At 41.1% G+C, this 20,331-nt stretch overlaps 3 protein-coding genes across 5 annotated transcripts; all 3 read left to right on the forward strand.

Annotated features, from left to right (window-relative positions):
- Nucleotides 1-550: 550 nt before the first annotated feature.
- On the forward strand, nt 551-5,102 carry LOC113035952 (tRNA-splicing ligase complex subunit FAM98B). The gene is made up of 8 exons (XM_026191856.2): nt 551-690; nt 855-961; nt 1,598-1,723; nt 1,814-2,070; nt 2,168-2,248; nt 2,331-2,447; nt 4,387-4,533; nt 4,647-5,102. The coding sequence occupies exons 1-8, from the start codon at nt 569-571 to the stop codon at nt 4,800-4,802; spliced, it is 1,113 nt and encodes a 370-aa protein (XP_026047641.2). The 5' UTR covers nt 551-568; the 3' UTR covers nt 4,803-5,102.
- Nucleotides 5,103-6,419: 1,317 nt separating this feature from the next.
- On the forward strand, nt 6,420-12,072 carry chchd2 (coiled-coil-helix-coiled-coil-helix domain containing 2). The gene is made up of 4 exons (XM_026191857.2): nt 6,420-7,103; nt 8,060-8,318; nt 9,145-9,310; nt 11,734-12,072. Exons 1-4 carry the CDS (start codon nt 7,054-7,056, stop codon nt 11,742-11,744), a joined length of 486 nt encoding a protein of 161 aa, XP_026047642.1. The 5' UTR covers nt 6,420-7,053; the 3' UTR covers nt 11,745-12,072.
- A 360-nt stretch (nt 12,073-12,432) lies between these two features.
- On the forward strand, nt 12,433-20,281 carry phkg1a (phosphorylase kinase, gamma 1a (muscle)). Of its 3 annotated transcripts, none has more exons than XM_026191852.2 (11): nt 12,433-12,573; nt 14,090-14,228; nt 15,331-15,509; nt 15,611-15,665; nt 15,744-15,809; nt 15,899-16,062; nt 16,796-16,939; nt 18,126-18,216; nt 18,467-18,620; nt 18,712-18,837; nt 19,063-20,281. In XM_026191852.2, exons 2-11 carry the CDS (start codon nt 14,146-14,148, stop codon nt 19,318-19,320), a joined length of 1,320 nt encoding a protein of 439 aa, XP_026047637.1. In that variant the 5' UTR covers nt 12,433-12,573; nt 14,090-14,145; the 3' UTR covers nt 19,321-20,281. The 3 variants fall into 3 exon arrangements, with proteins under 3 accessions (XP_026047637.1, XP_026047639.1, XP_026047638.1); XM_026191853.2 differs by lacking the exon at nt 12,433-12,573 and adding an exon at nt 12,659-12,799; XM_026191854.2 differs by lacking the exon at nt 16,796-16,939.
- Nucleotides 20,282-20,331: the final 50 nt, after the last annotated feature.

Raw genomic sequence — 20,331 nt, forward strand, 5'->3', positions numbered from 1 at the left:
GGGCAAACAAACGCGTATTCCGTCCTTATAGGACAATTTGTTCCCCTCAAGAAGTGAGAAAGGTGTGATGTGTGGGGGCAGAGTGAAACTTTTTTCATTATATCACGGGAGAAAGTTTTAAAAAGATGCCGTCAAATAGAGATGCATAAAGTGGAAAGTTGAGGGAGAGTAAGTATTACACGAATAGTTTGAAACCTTTGAAAAGCTAAATGTACTACTTTATTCACTAATTCTGTAACAGAAAAATAACCTAAACTTATTCATACAAAATGTAATGTTTTTCTGTTCTGCTTTGCTTTTATATATTTTTTAATAATTATGTTGTTGTTTAAAAAAAACACGATTACTTATTTTCTTTTTTTAAAATTGGGGCAAATAATACTGTTAACTTTTATAATTTTTCATACACTTGCTCCACAATCTTGTACTTTTGTGTTCATATTTTGTAAAATCGTTGGACTTTCTGTAATTTATCCTTTGTTTATTCATTCCCTCTCTAGTGAATGACTTGGTTATTTATGAAGTTGTTGTGCGCACTCCGGCCAGCAGGGGGCGGTGAGCGTCCTGGATGTTAAAGGAGGAAGCACCCCTTGTAAACACACTTGAACTTCGCAGAGTAAAGAATAAGTCGTACACGCCTGTCTTCATGGAGAGGAGCGCGGGGACAGTTTCAGCCATTAAAGCTCTGGGGTAATTAACATGTTTGTTTTTCGTCGTTACGAAACTTTAATTTGAGAAGAGAAACCTTATTCTCTGCCTGCTTTCTGGGCTTTTGACGTATAATGACACTTGCCGATACGCCTGACAGGTGAATAGGTAATCTCATCTGTCGCCTCCACTTACTTCCTGGTCAGGTACCCGGGCAGCCGCTGCCTCTCCCGGTGCAGATGTGACGAGCTTCCCTGTCCGCTGCTCAGCTGGCTGTGCGCAGAGCTCAGGACTCTCTGCCCGGAGCTACGAGGTGAGGCTCAGGCCTGAGATTTTCATTCATAAATCTTTGAGAGAGGCTTTTTCATGTTTAACCATTGCCTTTAATACAGCGCATTCTCCCAAGGAAGGAGGAAACCATCGCAGGATTGTGGATTTTTTTACTGTTTCACGCAGAGGGGTCACTGTGGTCTCAAGTGGGCCGACTCAGCAAAGCAACTGCTTAAGAATCGACCTTACTTCTTATGTAATGTAAAACAAAATGCAAGTCCTTTCTGAAAACATCCACATTAATTCACCAAACCAGTTACAGAACAGCCAATTTAGATGCCTTAAATAAATAAAAATAACAGGATATTTTTTACACGTTGACAGATGCTCTACTAAAGTAAAACATCTTCACATGTAGAGTAGACTTGGATTTGGAAACATTTGGATAGTGACACCATTTTCATAATTTTACCCGCAGTTAATTTAATATGAAGCTACTGAGATGCACCTCACATTAGCTGTAATTTATGTGCATTATATAACTACAACCAAAACATGCTTTGGTAAACAAACTGATGGTTACTATGTTACAAATATAAGCCATGAAAAAAATCTGATCTTTCTGACTCAACTTGCAGTGAAATGTGTTAAATAAACTGGCTTAATTGTCCTTTTTTAGACTCAGGAGGGTCAGGTGATGTGCTGCTGGCGGGAGAGCTGAAAAATGTACTATCAAACATATCCTCTCCCCTCGCTGTGCTGACCTCCGAGGTGTTGGACCCGTCCACTCTCAACAAAGTCGCTGGTGAGAAACTGGACTGTGGTGGATACTGTTGTAGTAAGAACAGATGATTGCAGTGCTCGTGGATTTAGTGATCTTTTGCACATCTTGCAGAGTTCCTTGTATCAGAATTGCAAGCAGCTCACATTGTCAAGTACAAAGAGTCACATCCTGACGAGCGGGCGACAGAAGCGGACTCTGAAAAAGAGCAGCGAGTTGAAGATCTGAGCCGTGACTTTTGTGAGGAAAACGAAGGCGATGACGGTTTGGGTGAAAACAGGAGGAAAGCAGAGATGCAAGCAGAATGGATTTTACTTCTGCGTGCTCTCAACATGGACGCCTCCTCTCGGTTTGAGGACGTTTTGAACGAGGTAAGCTTGAAATAACAGAGATTGAGCCATGAATAAATTGCGAATACAGACTGAGAAGCACTGAAAGAGGAGTTTACAAACATTTGCTTTAATGCAGGTGAATGAGAGGCTTTCTCGCCTACCAAGTGGAGACATGACCAAACCTCTTCTCAGCACCAGCCTCAGCTCAGAGCAGTGGGTAAGCTGCCAGGCCTGTATTCAGCTCTCAAGACTTTAGACGTGACTCTAATGTGGCATTTACATCTTTGCCTGTTTCTCAGCTTCAAGTGAAAAAAATGAATGAAATTCTGTCCGAGGACTATCGGCGTCGGCGACAAATGATGGTCACGCGCTTTCAGGTTACGCTTGAATCATTTGCATGGGGAGAGAAACAAAAGGTAGGAATGTTAAATAACTCTGTTCATCATTTGCCTGTTAGCTGAGTTATTTTACTCTGAGCCTTGGTTCATCTCTTCAGTCTATTCCCTTTTAATAAGAAAATCTTAGTTCAGCAGTGGTAGTGCATGAGGAAGCTTTGGACTGCCCATCTACCTGCAGAGGGCGTCTCCTGTCAGATGTGGGCCCTATAAAAATTGTGCTCTTGTGGCTCTTGCCTGTGCTATTGCCAGTCTGTCAGCCAGCTGCAGACAAGAGCGAAGTTCTAACATGCAAAGAGCTGAAGTGAAACAGAATGTTAAAAACAATGAAAAGTGTGCACTGTAGCCCCTTCCTCAGCTTTTCATAATGTATTTTTTCCACTTCTGGTGAACTCTGCTGTTCCTTATTCCGGCCCACTTTTCAACCAATCAGCATTTAACTGATGCACAGTGTCTTCCACATGGGGCACTGCACAGTTGAGATTTTGTTCGATTGCAATGGTGGTTTAAAAACCCGTCTCCAGAGGCAAATACTGACACAACCTTGGTAGCATAAATTAAGCATAAGGCAGATTTCTTCTACTTGGGTGCCCCTCGCAAACAGAAGCTTTGAACAGCAGGTGGAGTTTTTACATCGGAAGTCAGATTTTGGAGCTGCGAGTGATTTCGTACCAAGTAAACCCCATGGCAGGCTTCCAGGCAGTGTGTGGAGTATAACATAATGATTATTCATTTATTTACTGTGCTTAAAAATGGCACCTCAGCACAGAGAGCCTGGTCAGTACCACGTGTATGGTTTATTTAGCAGTCACAAATACAGAACACTGGTTGTAAAGATTACAAGTTCTCACCGCTGCCACCTCGGATTACAAAGGTAGGGTTGGTGTGATGTCTCTGACTTTTTACGTGGGAAGTCCAACTTGATTCAGGGTTTTAGCTGAAAATTCCAGCTGCAAACTTGAAATTTCCAACTTCTCACTGAAAATGGAATACAGCACGTATCCACGAGATGACCATTTTAAGGGTGTCTTTACCGTCTGATATCAGTTGAATGCAAGAGTAGTAAAGAAGTGTTTGAAACTGAGCGTTTAGTGTAGTCTGAAGCCTAAATGTTTAGTTTGCAGGGATTACTTGTTCATATGCTTACCTCATTTGAAACTTTGACTGTTTAAATATGAGAATTAATACAACAGAAAATATGGCACGGAATAGGTCCACTTTAATGTGACTGAGAATGAAGAAACCCAGGTTAGAGTAACATTTGTGAAGACACTAAGCAGCACTCTGAAGTTTATTTAATGCACAAAATGAGTGGCGGTTCTTCATTTGCATCTGCATCAAATATCTCCAAAATGCATGAGAACCCTGCCTTCTCTAACACCTGTAACAAGTAGAGTGTATGTAATAAAGAAGATGAGCAGCACATCTGAAGCCTCAATCTGAGATTTTGACTGTCATCATTTTCATCTTCAAACTGAAGGAGGGTGGATGTGTGTTCATGCAGGAGTGATTGCAAGTTAGGCATTCCCTGATTCATCATCTTTCTCTTTTTTTAAATCCTACTTGGTGCCGTAATTGATAAAATCAACGCCATGCTGCAGTAAATAGCACTTAAAACTGCTGACTGAGATGATAAATTCATTAGGAAGGCTCATAAATTTAGTGAGAACCCATTTGTCTAATGTCGTCTTGCAAACAGGATTTCCCATTAATAGAAAAAAATGTAGTTTTACTTCACTCTTTAGACCTATAGGCTATGTTGAATCTTTATATACAGTATATGTCTGTTACTGTCTGCAAGATCAGGGTGTTATTAGGACAACACTGACATCGTGTGGTCTGACTGAACTGCAACACACTACTTTTATGTCAGTCGGCTTTAGGCCATCGTCAGAGCATGTGCTGGTGACGCAGAAGATGAATATCAGACATCTCCATTCAGTCCATCATTTATTTACAGGAGCGCAGTGCTGCGCTGGCTTCGGCGCCTAATCTTGCGTCCCTCATCGGCTCTTCCCAAGTGTCTCCATCTCTGCTGCTCGCTGCCAGAGAGGATCAGTCCTTCATTGACCCGGTCAAAGCTGGAACAAGCACCTCTGTTTACAAGGTACAATCATGAACGTGTCTGTGATCCTTAATGAAGATGCCTCTGACTCCAGCTAAGTACCGTAAGCATTTTCTTTTTTCTTTTTGTTGTTGTTTTTTTTCTGGTGTCACTAGACGTTGATGGGCAGTGTACCAGACAGAGGAGGACGACCTGGGGAAATTGAGCCTCCTATGCCAGCATGGACAGGGAGAAGCTCGAAAGGCAACAGAGGGGGACGAGGAGGCGGACAATCTCATAAGCATAAGAAGAAGAAAGGGAAAAAAGATTAACTTGTCCGTCTTTTTGGCCTTACTTATCAATTTAAGAAATAAGCGATCATTTTGCTTTATTGAAATCCTTGTTGCGAGGTAAACTACGATTGGGAAGTGCTATATATAATTTTGTAGTTATAAATCTGTGTATAATTTATAGTTATAAGTCATGCACATACCAGATTGTGTACATTTCTATAAAAGCAATGAAGTACTGGTACATGACCAGATATTTTGGTAAAAGAGCAGAAAATGGAAAAAATGTTGGCTTTCCACATTTATCAGTAAGTTTGTTTAAGAATAAACCTCTGAAACACACATCTGTTGGTATTTTGTGCAATTTACATAAAGCATCTTTTAAGGATTATTGCATGAATATTTTATGCTCACTTCACATTTTGGAGACAAGAGTTCCCCTTGCCTTTTTTAGGTGATTTCACAAGATAGCAAACATGTTTATGTGGAATGAAAAAGCCTCACTTACATCTTAAAAAACTGAAGGGTGACTTTGAATATCTAAGAATGTTGTTTTATTGTTACACATTAACCAAGACTCACTTCCCCCTGAGAGAGCTCCTTGTTACAGCATTGAGTCATCTCTCTAGTGCCAGTGTTTCCACTTCAAAGTCTAAATTGCCTAAACAAGGAAAAGATCATCCAAATATTAATTATCTTAAATATATTTGGAATAAACTGGTTTCAATGTTTAATTTTGATCTTGCCAAACCCAAAGTTGTGCTAAGGTAAAGCTCATTTTGACCAGAAGTTCTAGTAGTCCACAGTGATGTATTGAAATAATTTCAAGATCTTGTACACCAGTTTAATAAACAACAGTTTCAATTGTTTTATTATCTGAAACTCCACCCTCAACCATCTGAAATCTGCAGATAGTTATGGATTAGATTAAGTAAACTTTAGAAACTGTGAACTTTAGGAAATGTTATTTTAACATCTGTCTATTCTTCTCTGTTGATTCTTCCTCTTGAGTTTTCAAAAAACATGAGAAAGTGGTTTAAGTCTGAAATTGGATGAGAAAGCATGAGAAAGGAATTCTAGGAATACTGAAGTAACGGCTGATGCAAAGAACATCTTGATCAATTTAAGATTATGAATTGCTTTTAACAAGCTGGGACCACATCCTTATTTCAGTTTGATAACAGCAGATTGAGAAAGCACAAATTGAAGCTGTGGTTTGGGAACGGCCTCAGAGGGGACTGGCTGCAGATCCCAGGCAGATCTAATGAGAAGTGACTGAATTGGGGGAAAAGGGGAGAAGTGTGGGGCATGAAAATGAGTACAAACAGCTTGTGGCGCTGGAGGCATATACCAGTGCATGAGGTATGGTCCTGCACCTGAAATTCAGATAAATTATCTCCAGTTATTGGACATCATACAAGTTTTGAGAAAAGGGCTGGAAGATGCAAATATATACTTTGCTAAAGAGCTTCTTATTTCTTTCCACCGTTCTGCATTGATGGACGCAACATATCGGGCAGAGTTGAAGTTCCGATTTTAACTGGGAGTAACCAGAATTAACAGGATCAGACGAGATTGTTTCAGAGGGACAGCTCATGTTCAGCAGCTGGAGACAAAGTTAGAGACGCAAGGCTGAGAAGGTTTGGACTTGTGCAGAGGAGGGATAGTGGATATTGAAGATAGAATTACCAGGCAAGAGGGGACCTGAAGATTCATGGATGATATCTGATTTAGAGAAACTAAATCAAATGCAAACAATAATTAACTTATTTTACGACACACATGCGTTCAAATGTGTTTTTTTCTTTTTATTTAAAGTTCTGAATAAACCTTATGCAGCATTTCGTGGGTAAAAATACAGATATATATATACACAGTTTAAAGGACACAGAAATAGATATGAAGCACAATGTGAGACGGCCTTGATCCTACAATATGAAACATGTAAATAATATTATATAACAATATCAAAAACAGCTTGCAAGTAAAAGCAGTCCGGAGTTCATTTTTTTTAAACAAATATTGAATAAAGCAAAACCGTTTAAGACTTTGTTGATGGCACAGAAAACAATTCTAACCTTTAGCCTAGGTGAACAACGTAATGCGTTACGCAACACTCACCTGGCGGAATCGTCCTTGTTGTGTATCCTGCACACCGGAAGTTACTCGGGAGACAAATGATGTAACACGCGGAAAGTTCCGGATTGTCTAAAGGTCGCTGAATATAAAGCGGTGTGACAGCGTCAGTGTGTATTTATTTAAACCCGCAGGTAAACTTACCTAAGTGTTCAACATGCCGAGAGGAAGCAGAAGCCGGACGTCCAGGATGCCCCCTCCAGCCAGGTAACACTTAGGGTTTAATTCCCTTTTGTTAAAGAAAGGTAGAGTAGATATTTTAGTTAGCACAAATGCTAACGTTTAGGTAATGTCATAGTGCCGTATGTTAGCCAGGAAAGTGCAGGTCATGAAGTGCTTCAAGTATCTTATAAGGATAATTTCAATTAAAGCTTAATTGCCGGTTAATCTGGGTATTGCTCAGAAAGTTACTGTGTTATGAAAATGATGAAGGTCATTGTCTTTATCGTGGTTTCCTCTGTACAAATCCCCACATGCTAGCAAAGCCAGTGGCGTTGCATCAGCTTCTATAGTTTTTCTTCTAACCTGCAGCTAAACTGAGACTTTATTCTTCCGAGTTATAACGAAATAAGTCGCACAATGGTTGGAAGTATTTCTGTTTCTCTTCTCCTTGTGGGAAGAATAATCCCTCTGTGCCCTCATTTCTCTTTCACTAAATATATCCGAAACTAAGCTGAATATATAGCTGAAACTAAGAATTGCAAGAACACATTTGACTCTTGGTGCTTAATAATTTGTACCAGTGTCTCCACCTGTAAGGCCAAGCTGCTTAGGGAAAGACTGATTATTTTCCACAGTGACATGTTTAAAGTTCACTTTGAACACAGGTGGGCTTACTTTATCCAGCTACGGGATAACGCTTTTTCTTAGCAAGTGAAGAACAGATCCCAGGAGGAGACACAAATCCCTTTGTGGTTGCATCAAGAAGAGCATCTGAATATTATTCTCGCTTGTGAATAAGTGATCAGCTGAAAGTAGCTCTTTGTTGTCTTACTAGTGTGGAGATATTCTCTGAATCAGAGCTTCACCTTTATCCAAGCTTTCATAAACCTTTGCTGTGATTCAGAGTAATAGCTGGAATAACAGATGTCAGCTCATATCTGTTTTTGATTGTGTTTGGTGAAGTTGCTAAAAAAGTTCTTAACAAAACGTTTTTGTTACAGCCGGGCTCCACCATCCCCTCCACCTATGGCCCGGGCTGCTCCCCCTCCCTCCTACGCCCCGGCTCCGATGCAGGCGCCTCCGTCCGCTGTCGGCACGCCAGCCGCAGCGCCCAGGCAGCCGGGTATGTTTGCCCAGATGGCGTCTACAGCCGCTGGGGTGGCAGTAGGCTCGGCGGTAGGCCACACAATCGGTCACGCCATGACTGGAGGTTTCAGCGGAGGACACTCAGAGCCTGCCAGGCCTGACGTCACATACCAGGTAAGCCCAGGTTTAGCCAGCCACAGGACTGGAACAGTTTCAAGGAAGATTAGGGTGTCTGAGACACAGTATGCAGGGCCTCTGCAACATGGAGCAGGTGACAAACAAACACCACATTTTATGTAACGCATGGAGTTACATGCACTGTGGTAGTTCAGTATAACAGCCAGATGGAAACAATATGATGAAAATTGAGACTTTTAACTAAAAGCAGTGAAGGAATCATCTTGCTTTCATTAAGACTCCTGTGTGCAATCAGTGCTGGTTGATTAAAGATGAATTACTCCCTCTGCTCAATCTGGGTTTGTTTTTTGGTTTTTTTATGTTTACACATGTGATAAGTTTAATTTGAAAATACAGACACAGCTGCTGCTGAAGGTAAACATCAGTTATGAAAAATATTTGGGGTGTTTATAACCAAAACAAAAGTCCAAAGGTCAAACGTGGTTTATTTACATTCACACAAGTGCAGGGAAATATGCATAATGATGTTTGTCTCATTAACCCTGAACCCAGTACATCACTATTATCTTTATGCAGTTACATTCCTAGTAGATTTTAAGATATGAGTGATGACCAATCATTTACTCTGCTTTTCTTTATGACAAAAAGGACTTGGAAACCACACGCTCTTGAGCAGTTTGAGGATCGCAGTTTTAGATATTTCAGCATTTTTATCGATAGATGTGTAAATAGATTTACTTTGTGTCATTAATGGAAGATATTCCATCTTTGTGATACAAAACTGAAGCTTGTTCTGACATGTTAAACTCTGTTTTGATCTTTGTCACACACATGATTTAATCCTCTGCCTTGTGTGTATTAGGAGCCATACCAGGCCCAGCCTGTGTACCAGCAGGGGGCCCCTCAGCAGCAGCAGCAGGCCTGCTCCTACGAGCTCAGGCAGTTCGTTGAGTGTGCCCAAAACCAGAGCGACCTCAAGCTCTGCGAGGGCTTCAGTGAGGTGCTCAAACAGTGCAGGTTTGCTAATGGTGAGTGAAACACGTCCAGGCTTTGTATAAATGGAGACTGCTGTCTTTCTGTCTTCTAGTCGTTGCTTTTCATCATTATTAGTAATTTGTAGGGGTGCAACGATACACAAAATTCATGGTTCGGTTCGATACTTTGGTGTCACGGGTCGATATTTTTTTCAATACAAAAAAAATGTTCATGCCTTTTTAATTTGTCATTTATTAAATTTTCACGGCACATTCCGCACCACATCTCTGTGCGTTCAGCATTTGTTTGAAGCCAGCTCACCTCCTGCAACCACTTTTCCGAGAATACGTGCTTCTTTTGTGGTTCGGACTCCTTCTGACATTTGTTTGGAGGTGGAGGAACACCACAGTAATTGCTTAAAGGAGCTTCTTCGACATCTTTAAGAGTTCTAAACGAGTGTCTGTCCTCCTCCAGAAAATCTTATGTACGCAAACGCGCGTTGCAACTTATCTTGTGCATGTTTTTTATTTTGACAGCGAATGCGCACCTGCGGACCACTTATGTGCACCCCTGGTTATATAGCTCGTCATATCGCAGCCATAGAAATTCTTTTATCCATGAAACCATAAAGCTGCACTTTCTTTTTGCCTTATAGTCTGATTTGTCATAACTTTTCAGTTTTGTGGTAAGCTTTTCTTTGGCTGTCACTTCTTCACCCTGACCTGTCTTGTTTGGCTCAGCAGAACTAAAATATATATCCTGCTGCTTTTACACACACACACACACACACACACACACACACACACACACACACACACATACATAACGCTCAGCGATTCTCTGCACGATCAACCTCTCACATGTTTAAGCTGCGGGAGATTTCACTTGTCATGTTTGCATAGTAAGCTAACGATTAATAAGACGATGTCAGAGGAATTGGTGCACAAATTATCACCACTCACCAATCAGTGCTGTTGCTCTCTAACACAGTTCGCGCGATTGCAAAGTGAAAGCAAAAAACAAGCGCAAATTCAAACGCGATTTCAATATGTCACATATTGACAGTGGCTCACCGATGCCAATGACATAATTACCCAGCTACATTTCCAAAAGAATGCAAAAGCATTGACATATATTTTTCCTTCCTACGATAGCCCGACGGGCAGGGCAGAGATAGATTTTGGTAGCCCGACTGGAAAAATCGCTAGCCCCGGGACGTCGGGCTAGCGATATTGTGAGCCCTGTATCTGATTGAGGAATCACTCATCTTTGGAAAAGAGAGTTTATTACAGAGAAATGTCTCTTTCCAAAATAAAAGCTATACTATACGCTTCTTCTGGTCTATATTCTCAGCAGCATATTAAACATATCAGGTCCCCATAAGGAGACTCATGTGCTAACGGCTATCTAAATGACTCGGGTAAAGTTTGTAGCATGCATGCTTGTTGTTTTTGTCTGCTTCCACTTGTCTTTGCACTAGGATGATGTCGGCGTAAATGTGCAGTCATATTCGTTGTGTTCCCACTAGTGCTGTCAGCGTAAATCTCGTTGAAATGACGTTAACGCCACAACACTGCAAATCTCCGTTAACGATCGCCCCGTGCATGGGGCTGGACGGCCAACACGTTAACGAGCTAACTGTGCTAACACACTAGTTCCCACCCATGTAATTGAGCATTGCGTGGCACATCCAACATACTGTTTTACTTTAGTCCATGACTCGCTTACCTTCAGGGTCATATGTCACATGAAAACCAAAGTAGTTCCAAACGCCACATCTGAATGAGGGTGGGGGAGGTTCAATTTGCCATGTTGCAAGAAGAGCTTAACTTCTGTCTGCTAGCTTGCCCTGCGCTCAGTGGATCTGCGTTCGACTACTCCGCCTAGGCTGCACTGTCGAGCGCAGATCCACTGAGCGCTCAACACAGACAGCATCGTCAGAAGGAAAGTTGATAAAATAAATTAAAAATTTTGTATTGTTCGATACATATGCGTACCGAACCGAAAGCACTGTATCGAACGGTTCAATATCGATACGTGTATCGTTGCACCCCTAGTAATTTGATATATTTAAAGTGAGTGTAGTTACGAAATGCTATAGTTTCTGTTGCATTTGCGGCTAGCTAAACATTTACTACGTATGGGGGGGTAGACGCACAAGCTGTTGCACATTTTCAGCATGCTCCTTTCATAAAATTCTGTTAAAGTACTGGATCTTCCTGATGCATATCAAATAGATCAACATCAAGCTGTTGCATTTTCAGTCTCATTTTTCTCTTTTCAAACTGAGTTTAACCCAGCAAGCATCGAGGCTTTGAATGAGCCCTTTGTCGCTCACATATCAAAGCCAAATGACTTTGCACTATTCTAAACTCCTGTAATACCCAGTGTGGCCATAAGGGGGAGCCTTAACCTAAGTATGTTAAGTCATTTTAAACGATTTAAAGTATTAACTGTCCTTTATCTCTTTCTACAGGTCTGTCATGAGAAGAGATGCTATCTGCAGAATGAAGATCACATCTCCTTATTAAAGATACTGAGAGGGTGTAATTCACAATCAATAAACATGTTTTAATGATCAATTGTCATCGGACAGCCTCATTTCTCAGACTGCTGCAGAGCTTGTAATCATAGTCTTATAAATAATGTTTATATATTTTGGTTTTAGCTCATGTTTGAGATTTATTTTCAGTTGTCAGTGCATGCTTTTAATTTAAATCCTGTCTCATGGCAAGACTTGTAGAGAGAAAAAAAGGCCACTTTCACCTTCTGGCTGCTGGGTTTGATTCAGACTAATAAAGGACTTGAATTAAAACGAGACTGTGATGGTTTTTGTTTTGTTTTGTTTTTTGTTTTTTTTCCCCCACATCTCCTCATCATATGCGCTCTGTATTATTACACTGAAGCATTTCTGTTTTCACCTGTGCTTTCTTTAATTAGACTTCAGCAGCTACAAAGGGGTGTCCCGCACCTGTCCCGTCACTCTGCTTTCAGCGCAAAATTCACGAGCTGCAACCTGCGCGTGAAGTAATGTTTTGACTCTAAAAGCGTCGTGGCGAGAGCACGAGCCGCGGGGTATTATTTCATGGATGGGGTTTTTTGTAAGGACTCATTCGGGGTGTCCTTCTGCATCTGCCGAAGCAAATAGTTATTTTTGGCACCTGACATTAAAGCTCACCCTCTGCAGAATGGCAGCAGCAGACCCGCAAACGCGCCATAGCGCCGGAGTCTGACTGCAGCTCTTTGTTCGTCCTCAGAAACTCACTGTGCGCGATTTGATGATGGATTGTCTTCGTATCAGGGACTGACGGACACGGTGAGGGACGCCGGCCTTTTAATGCGTTTATATTGCAGGTCACTCTGGGACAGTGAGTGAGCAGTTGAACGGGTTCACACGTGGTGGCGTGGGTTGCTTTATTAGTCTGCGCTGTGTTTGGTATGACATTAAGTTTGAAACGATGGCTTCTTGTATTCACCCAAAACACGTTCTGTGAGTTTATTGGACTTTTGTTTGCTTTACTGGAAGAAGTGAAAGGAGACAGGTGGGTACATGTTGTAACGACGGGAGGGAAAAGTCGCCCATCTGTTTTTTTTAATCATTTAAAATCAGATGTTTAAAAATCAGATATTTTGCGCGTTAGAGCATCTAAGAGGAAAATTTAACCACAGCCGTGTTACTGAGACCATCATTTTTTCAAACTGCTCTTTTATTGAACTGAAGCGACACAGTGATGTTGGCACATGTTACAGGCTGTAAAATACGAATTTCCTGTTCAGTATTCAGTGCGCATTCACTGGCCAGTCTCGTTTCTGACTACAGTAAAAAGAGAATGTCCAAACTACACGTTTTGTTGGATATTTATGAAAACATTGCTCTTTTTTGCACATTTATTCACAGAATTGCAGAAAATATTTATTCTAAAAACTCCTGTGATGTAAGTAATCAGATGGAGAAGTGGGAACTGATTTCCATTAAAAATCATGAGTTCAGTAATTTAAGGGTTCAAAGTGATGTATGATTTTCAGAAATCTCCACACTAATAGAACTTCCACATTTTTCTGTTTCAGCCCTGTCTATATTCTGACAGGTTTTAATAATAACTTTGCTTATAGGCCGTTATAATCCTAAAAACATGGAAATAATGCTAATAATCATCATCGTTTTGAAGCTTTTCTTGAGATTTTTGCGCCGGAAGTGCATCCAAATGAGTAGATATGAGAAGTTTGTCTCCTGTAAACACTAAAATGTAGTTTCAAGGTAAGTAATTAATTGGGATCAGGGACGTTCTAGTAATTTTTAAACGGAGTGGCACTGCGACAACCAAAGGAAATAAGAATACTTAAAGATAAATAAAATGGATTTAAACAAATCACACTGCAATTTAAAAGGAAAAAAGGTATCGCTGTCTATGGCGACGCCCTAGCAGTTAAGGGAACATACTTAAGTAGGTGTAAAATGCCTAAAGTAACTGTACTCCATATGTTACATAATGTTATTGGTAATAATTACAATTAAATTATTCATTTGTTGATGATTTTGATTACTTAAGTATCACTCAGTAGCTTGATCTGTAATAATGCAGTTTAATTACTTAACATTCTGCTGATAAAGCTTTAAATTTAACAGTATGGCCTACAAAATACAGCTGGCACGCCTGGTGCCCAAACACACATCTTATCTGGACAGCTCCTGCTGGTGAAGCAGCTAACTGGTGAATATCCGTCAGAACAGCTTGGAAGCAGTTCTAGTGTGATCAGATGTGCAAAAAGCCTTAAAGTAGAGCTGTGTTTAGTGAAAATGCTGGAGTTTTGAATGCATGTTCTGCCTGCAGCCTGAGGTCAGCTGCAAGAGGAGATAATTCTGTACTATTAGCCTTGAGCTGGAAACATGACCAAGGAGGAGGAGATCCCTGACTGGGTGGGAGCCAAAGAGTTCTACGACAAGTATGAGCCCAAGGAGATTCTGGGAAGGTATGTTTACGAAACCGTCGTTGTAACGTGACCCATAGCAGAGGTTCACCCAACTGAGCTGAGCAGAAAACTCTCCATTGGACTTTGGACTAAAGAGTGCACAGTTTTACCTCTTAAAGATTAGGTAAACTAGACCTATATGTAGCCACATGTGAGGGTTCCAGGATTAAGATCCACTTGAGCAAAACCCCAAAAAACAATAATGGTTTATTGTTTGTGAATTTAACCCAACTCGTCTCTTCTTCAGAGTTTACACAAAATAACTTCAAAGAGTAGCAAGGCAGAACACAAAAATGGTAAAATATCTACTTGCTATTAGTTTGTAGATTCATTTAATGTTACAACACACCTCAGATTTAGACCTCAGTTCAAACAGCTATCATCCTCTGCACAGAACAAGCACTTTCCCCAAAGTTTCCCACAAGCCCCTGAGAAATGGGAGCCGAGCCAGGGCCTGCTCATTGTCATTCAGTCCACCAGCTGTCAGAGGGTGGTGCTGTTACGTAAGACACATTATCCAAGGAGGCCACATTTATTAACTTCAGCACGCTTCAGACAAAGTGTTGGCCGTCGGTCTGATAGATTATGTAATTTCACCCCCTTTTCCCACATGCAGGTCAGGAGGTCACAGGATGTGGACAATGTGTCCTTCTTCTAGTATTCTTCATTCAGAGAAAAGTCACTGGAGTTCCTTTACTGTGGTCACCCTGAAGTTTCTCTTGTTCATTCATAAATCGCCCTCTGAATTTAATTTCAGCAGTAAGGTTTTCAGTTTGCTTACTTGATGTTTTTCTCTGTTTTCCTGGACGTTAATGATAAACAAGACAATCTTCATGACAAGCACATTCTTCACTGTTTTTACTTGCTCTGTCAGACTGATAAGATGGTAAAAACACACAATACTTTCCTTTAGTCTGACCATGTCACTGATTTCTGACCAAAAACAGTGCTGTTTTGAAACGGTTAAACACATGATTCATGATGAAAGACACGGTCACAGAACATTTTATCCAGCAGTTATCACAAGTTGCCCTCCTACCCAAACCTAAAAACAACAGATGTGCAGCTCGGACGGCTGATGTGTTTTTTTTTTCATCCTCAGGGGAGTGAGCAGCGTGGTGCGCCGCTGCGTCGACAAGCATACGTCTCAGGAGTACGCGGTGAAGATCATCGACATCACCCCCTCTGACAAGATGACGCCGCAGGAGATCGAAGAGATCAGAGAGGCAACGGTGAAGGAGATCGACATCCTCAAGAAAGTCTACGGGCAGGAGAACATCAGTACGCATGCTTCATTTAATCAGTTTGACTGGAAAAACTTGGGTTCGTTTAAACTTTGTTCTTCTAACATGGCCAAATATCAAAGTAACTCTCTTCTCCAGTTCAGCTCAAAGACTGCTATGAGTCCAAGGCCTTCTTCTTCCTGGTTTTCGACCTGTAAGTGTTTCACATGGATGATTCCTGAACAGGTATTTATGTGAAAATCAACCAAAGCTTTTAGTTTCTTTTTCCCAGAATGAAGAGGGGTGAACTTTTTGACTACCTCACAGAAAAAGTTACACTGAGTGAGAAGGAAACACGGTCAGTGAGCATGTTATTTAATAAAAAGACAGATAAATTCCGCTAACTCTTAAAAGGACTCTTTAAAGGTTTGTACGTGTTGTCTTTAGGACGATCATGCGGTCTCTATTGGAGGTGGTCCAGTTTCTCCACGCCCAGAACATCGTTCATCGGGACCTGAAGCCCGAGAACATCCTTTTAGACGACTACATGAACATCAAACTCACTGACTTTGGTTTCGCTGTGCAGATTCAGCCAGGACAGACGCTCAAAGGTCAGTGAAAGCTTCCATTACTGCAAGGTGTGTCAGCAGTTCAGAAACCTGGTGGCTGTAATCATACAACTTGTCAAAAGATGACAAAAATACTTAAAGCATTAAAAACTTTCACAGGTTGGCTGACAGTTAAACACCAGTGCATCATTTCAGACCCACCACTGAGTTGAGTGAATATTAAAGTTACAGTTTACAGCCTGCAGTGCACTCGTCAGGACATCAGCTGTTGGTGGTGAGCGGAGAATCTGGGTCTGGTTGCACAACAGCTCCCTGCTCTCTTAGCTGCTCTTACAAAGGTTAAGAAACAGGACACTCTGATCTATTTGCTGCAGTTCCAGACACTCACAGTACACTGACCTTTCAAATAGACTTCTCAGAAGTCGGATCATTAGCAGTGCGAAATGCCAAGCGTCTAATGAAACTGTGCATCGCTGGATAGTTTTGTTCAGTCGGTAAAGACGTAATGGGCTTCTTCCATTAGGCTGGAGATCTACTTGACCCAGCAGCACTTAATCTAAATGTGCTCAATTAATGTCTAAATGCATAATACTTTAATTATGCTATAAATGTTCCCTAAAGATGGATGTTAAATTAAAGGAAAAACCTAATCTCTTGAGTGAGGGGATCTTGTGGCTCTGTTATGCTGAGGTGGAACATTGGCATAGTTTGTACTGAGTTTCTCAAATCAATACAATGCTGTTCAACGTAATGTAATATTTCTAGCGGGATGTAGACCTCTCTTCCAGGGTGAGATCTCCATCCACAGGGCATGAGAGCATGCTGAATGGCTTGATGATGATAAAAACGAGGAGAATCAGAAGCTGTGAGCAGAAGTTCTCACACTGTCTCTGCCGTGCCCTCCTTCAGAACCCAAAAAGTTTGTACTCCACCTCTCACACAATTCTTTTTTATCAGTCACCGACAATAGTCACTCTTTTGGAAGTAGCTCGATCTGTCCAACCAGTTGTGGTAAAAGGAGTTCTTCCTTCACACTGTTTCAAAGTGCTCACTCACACAGTGGTTTTCAGGGTCTTTAGCGTGCAGTATAAATCCCTTTGAGGTGAATATTGCTGTGAATTGGATCGGTTAAACAGTATAAATAAAATTGAACCACACTGAGTTAAATTGAAAGAGTTTGTTTTGTCTCTCCAGTAGAGATGCACTGATTCCCATTGAATGTGATGTCCAAACACTTCCCTAAGATACTGTATTATTTTTTTCTTTTAATATATCATCTATTTGTGTGTCACTTTTGTAGTTGTAGAGATATTAATAGACAATGAGGATAGTAAATATTTAACCCTTACATACCGTTTGGGTCAAATTTGACTCAAATCTATTCAGATGGGTTTTAGATCCACCAGCATGAATCAAATCGAAGGAAATGGCGGGCGTCTTAAAACTCTGCGTGACATGTCTGTGTGTATTTTGTATAGGAAAGTGGTGACAGAGTTCTGTCATGAAAAATACTGGTGTTCCCTCCACATCTACCCAGGTTCCTGCAGAGACCTGCCCATGCAGGTCTTTAAAGGACCATCAGGGGGATCTCCACACAGTGAAATAGTAAAACAGCACAGGATCATTTATGGGTCACATAAAGAACAGAGGTCATACAGAAGTCAGAGAGTGCCTTGGGCAGACACACAGCTGTAATAGGGCTGCACAGTGGTAGAGTGGTCAGCACTGTTGCCTCACAGCAAGAAGATTCCCAGTTGAAATCCTGGCTGTAGCCTTTGCATGTTCTCTCTGTGCCTGTGTGGGATTACATCAAGTATTCCTGCTTCCCGTCACAGTCTAAACATATTAGTTTAGTTTAGGTTAACTAGTGATTCAAAATCCATGGCCTCCACGCCTGATTTACACACTGAGGGCAATTTTTAGGGTTCTTGCCTAAGAACAATTCTGCATGTAGACAAGGATAGACTCATGAATACATGTAAATGAACACCTCTTAAGCGCTTAAGCGTTATTTGAAATTCTGTAAAAGTGGTTTTATGTTGACAAAGATCAGGGAATATGCTCCCTTTAATAACATGTATTTACTCTTCCTGTCTGTAATGCAGAGGTGTGTGGGACTCCTGGTTACCTTGCTCCTGAGATCATTGAGTGCTCTATGGACGCAGGACATTCAGGATATGGTACAGCTGTGGACATGTGAGCGACCATGAAATCGGTTACCAAGTAACAAAAATATCAATAGGAGGGAGTGTCAGCTTTACTCTCATGTTACCAAAATTGATCTTATGCACCTCAGCAGTGTGTTAGAATTATCTGTGTACAAAATAATGACTCATATTATCTGTTGTGTGGCTCGGCTAATACGTGTTCCAGGTGATTAGATTATGCATGTACACACTGCACAGTGAACAGACTAGATAAACTTTGTTCTGGCTCGTGTTTGCAGATGGAGTTCAGGTGTTATCATGTACACGCTGCTCGCGGGCTCTCCACCGTTCTGGCACAGGAAACAGATACTGATGCTGCGCATGATCTTAGCGGGGACGTACGACTTCTCCTCTCCTGAATGGGAAGACCGCTCAGACACGGTCAAAGATTTGGTAATCTTACTTTTGCAGTTTGTTGCAATCTCAGTTTTATAAGTTAGGTGATAAGGTTGAAACCTTGGAACTAAAATAATTCTTCCTCCAGATCTCGCGGATGCTGGTGGTGGATCCAAAGCAGCGTTTCACAGCTACAGATGTTCTGAACCACTCATTCTTTTCACAGTACGTGGTGCACGAAGTACGACAATTCACTCCGTTCAGGCGCTTCAAGGTGAGAAACACAAGATTTTATCAAACTAAAAATCTTAATAGTTTTCATATTTGAGGGATATATTTTATGGTATCTTTATCATATCTCGATCAAAATATAACCCTAATTCCAAAAAAACCTGGATCTTGCTCCCCCTAAATTTCTGTCTATTTCTGTCTACTACAACTTTACTGTCTTTGATAGTTCATAAAGAAACCATAACCTTTTCTGAACTTTCTCCATCAGGTTATTTGCTTGACCGTTCTCGCTACAATGCGAATCTACTGCAACTATCGCCGTGCCAAGCCCATCACCAAGGAGGTGATAAAGAGCGACCCGTACGCCGTGAAGCCCATCCGCAAGCTCATAGATGCGTGCGCCTTTAAGATCTACGGCCACTGGGTCAAGAAGGGCCAAACCCAGAACAGAGCAGCACTTTTTGAGAACACGGCCAAAACCATCCTGCTTTCGATCGCCACTGAAGCGGACGAGCCCATCCAGTAACAAGCAGCGTGGACTGACACGTGCTGAGTTTTACATGGGGAAACATTTTAACTTCTTTCTTTGTAGAAAAGAACTGCTACAACTAGTTTATGCATAATGCAGCATTTTTAAAAGCAGCCGTAGTGACTACAGGGGGATTGATTTATCTCAAGGACTGAAATGTTTGGCAAAATTTTCAACCATGCCACTGGTGACATTGTGCTTGCTTTGTTCTAAAAGTGTACTCAACCCATTGTCAGCTTGTGTCCTATGAAAATGCAGCTGCTGTTCTTTAGATCGAATGCAGCCCCTCAAATACAAGGTGTATCAAAAAAGAATAATCAGATTTCAAAAGGCTATACTTTTTAATGAACATAGAAACTTATGGTAAATTTTAAAGTACATGGCTGAATATACAAAAAGTTACGTTTGCAAATGCCTGATGTGTCTCCCTCTGCAGTTAAACCTCGCCCATACTTTGGAGAGCATGTCTGGAGTCGCTGCTGTTGTTCTTACCAGCAACCATGTAAAACTCGAATCTGCTCTAACAGCACGTCCGTCTTTTGATCGTTAAACGGCGAATGGCTGTGGAATTAAGGCGCTTTTAATTCCAATTTTTTTTTTGATACACCCTGTATATTAACAAAAAAATTTTTTCAGCACTACATGGTATTCTTATAGCCTTTGCACTCTAAAAACTGTTTATATTTCAAATGTTAAAGAGTGACTCAGGAGGAAAATGGAGAGTTTAGTTAAGTCTATACTCTATTGTGAAACCTTGTGGGAAATACCTGCAGTTTATCTGGCTGGAATATAAAACCTGCGTGAGTTACAGTTTGAGAACTATGTGCCTACTTAATCGATATGCAGAGTATGCTCTGGTGGCAGCAACTCAAGGGAAGTGTAACTTTAACTTGTATGCTATGAATCTATTTATTAAAACATGTAAAACCCCAAGTCCTGCAAATGGAGGGGTACTTCAGCTCTGCAATTCTGTGCTTTTCTGTCTTTCTGCAGCATTTTTAAGCTTGA

Source organism: Astatotilapia calliptera, chromosome 14, assembly GCF_964374335.1.
Source record: "Astatotilapia calliptera chromosome 14, fAstCal68.1, whole genome shotgun sequence".
In the NCBI taxonomy this organism is placed as follows: domain Eukaryota; kingdom Metazoa; phylum Chordata; class Actinopteri; order Cichliformes; family Cichlidae; genus Astatotilapia; species Astatotilapia calliptera.

Excerpts from the sequence above, each read along its gene's own strand:
- chchd2 (XM_026191857.2), top strand. The coding sequence starts at position 7,054 with ATGCCGAGAGGAAGCAGAAGCCGGACGTCCAGGATGCCCCCTCCAGCC. Across the intron at positions 7,104-8,059 it reads AGGATGCCCCCTCCAGCCAG|CCGGGCTCCACCATCCCCTC; the intron begins GTAACACTTAGG and ends TTTTTGTTACAG. Across the intron at positions 8,319-9,144 it reads GGCCTGACGTCACATACCAG|GAGCCATACCAGGCCCAGCC; the intron begins GTAAGCCCAGGT and ends TGTGTGTATTAG.
- phkg1a (XM_026191852.2), top strand. The coding sequence starts at position 14,146 with ATGACCAAGGAGGAGGAGATCCCTGACTGGGTGGGAGCCAAAGAGTTC. Across the intron at positions 15,810-15,898 it reads CTGAGTGAGAAGGAAACACG|GACGATCATGCGGTCTCTAT; the intron begins GTCAGTGAGCAT and ends TGTTGTCTTTAG. Across the intron at positions 18,621-18,711 it reads CAGACACGGTCAAAGATTTG|ATCTCGCGGATGCTGGTGGT; the intron begins GTAATCTTACTT and ends TTCTTCCTCCAG.
- LOC113035952 (XM_026191856.2), top strand. The coding sequence starts at position 569 with ATGTTAAAGGAGGAAGCACCCCTTGTAAACACACTTGAACTTCGCAGA. Across the intron at positions 691-854 it reads TCAGCCATTAAAGCTCTGGG|GTACCCGGGCAGCCGCTGCC; the intron begins GTAATTAACATG and ends CTTCCTGGTCAG. Across the intron at positions 2,448-4,386 it reads CATGGGGAGAGAAACAAAAG|GAGCGCAGTGCTGCGCTGGC; the intron begins GTAGGAATGTTA and ends ATTTATTTACAG.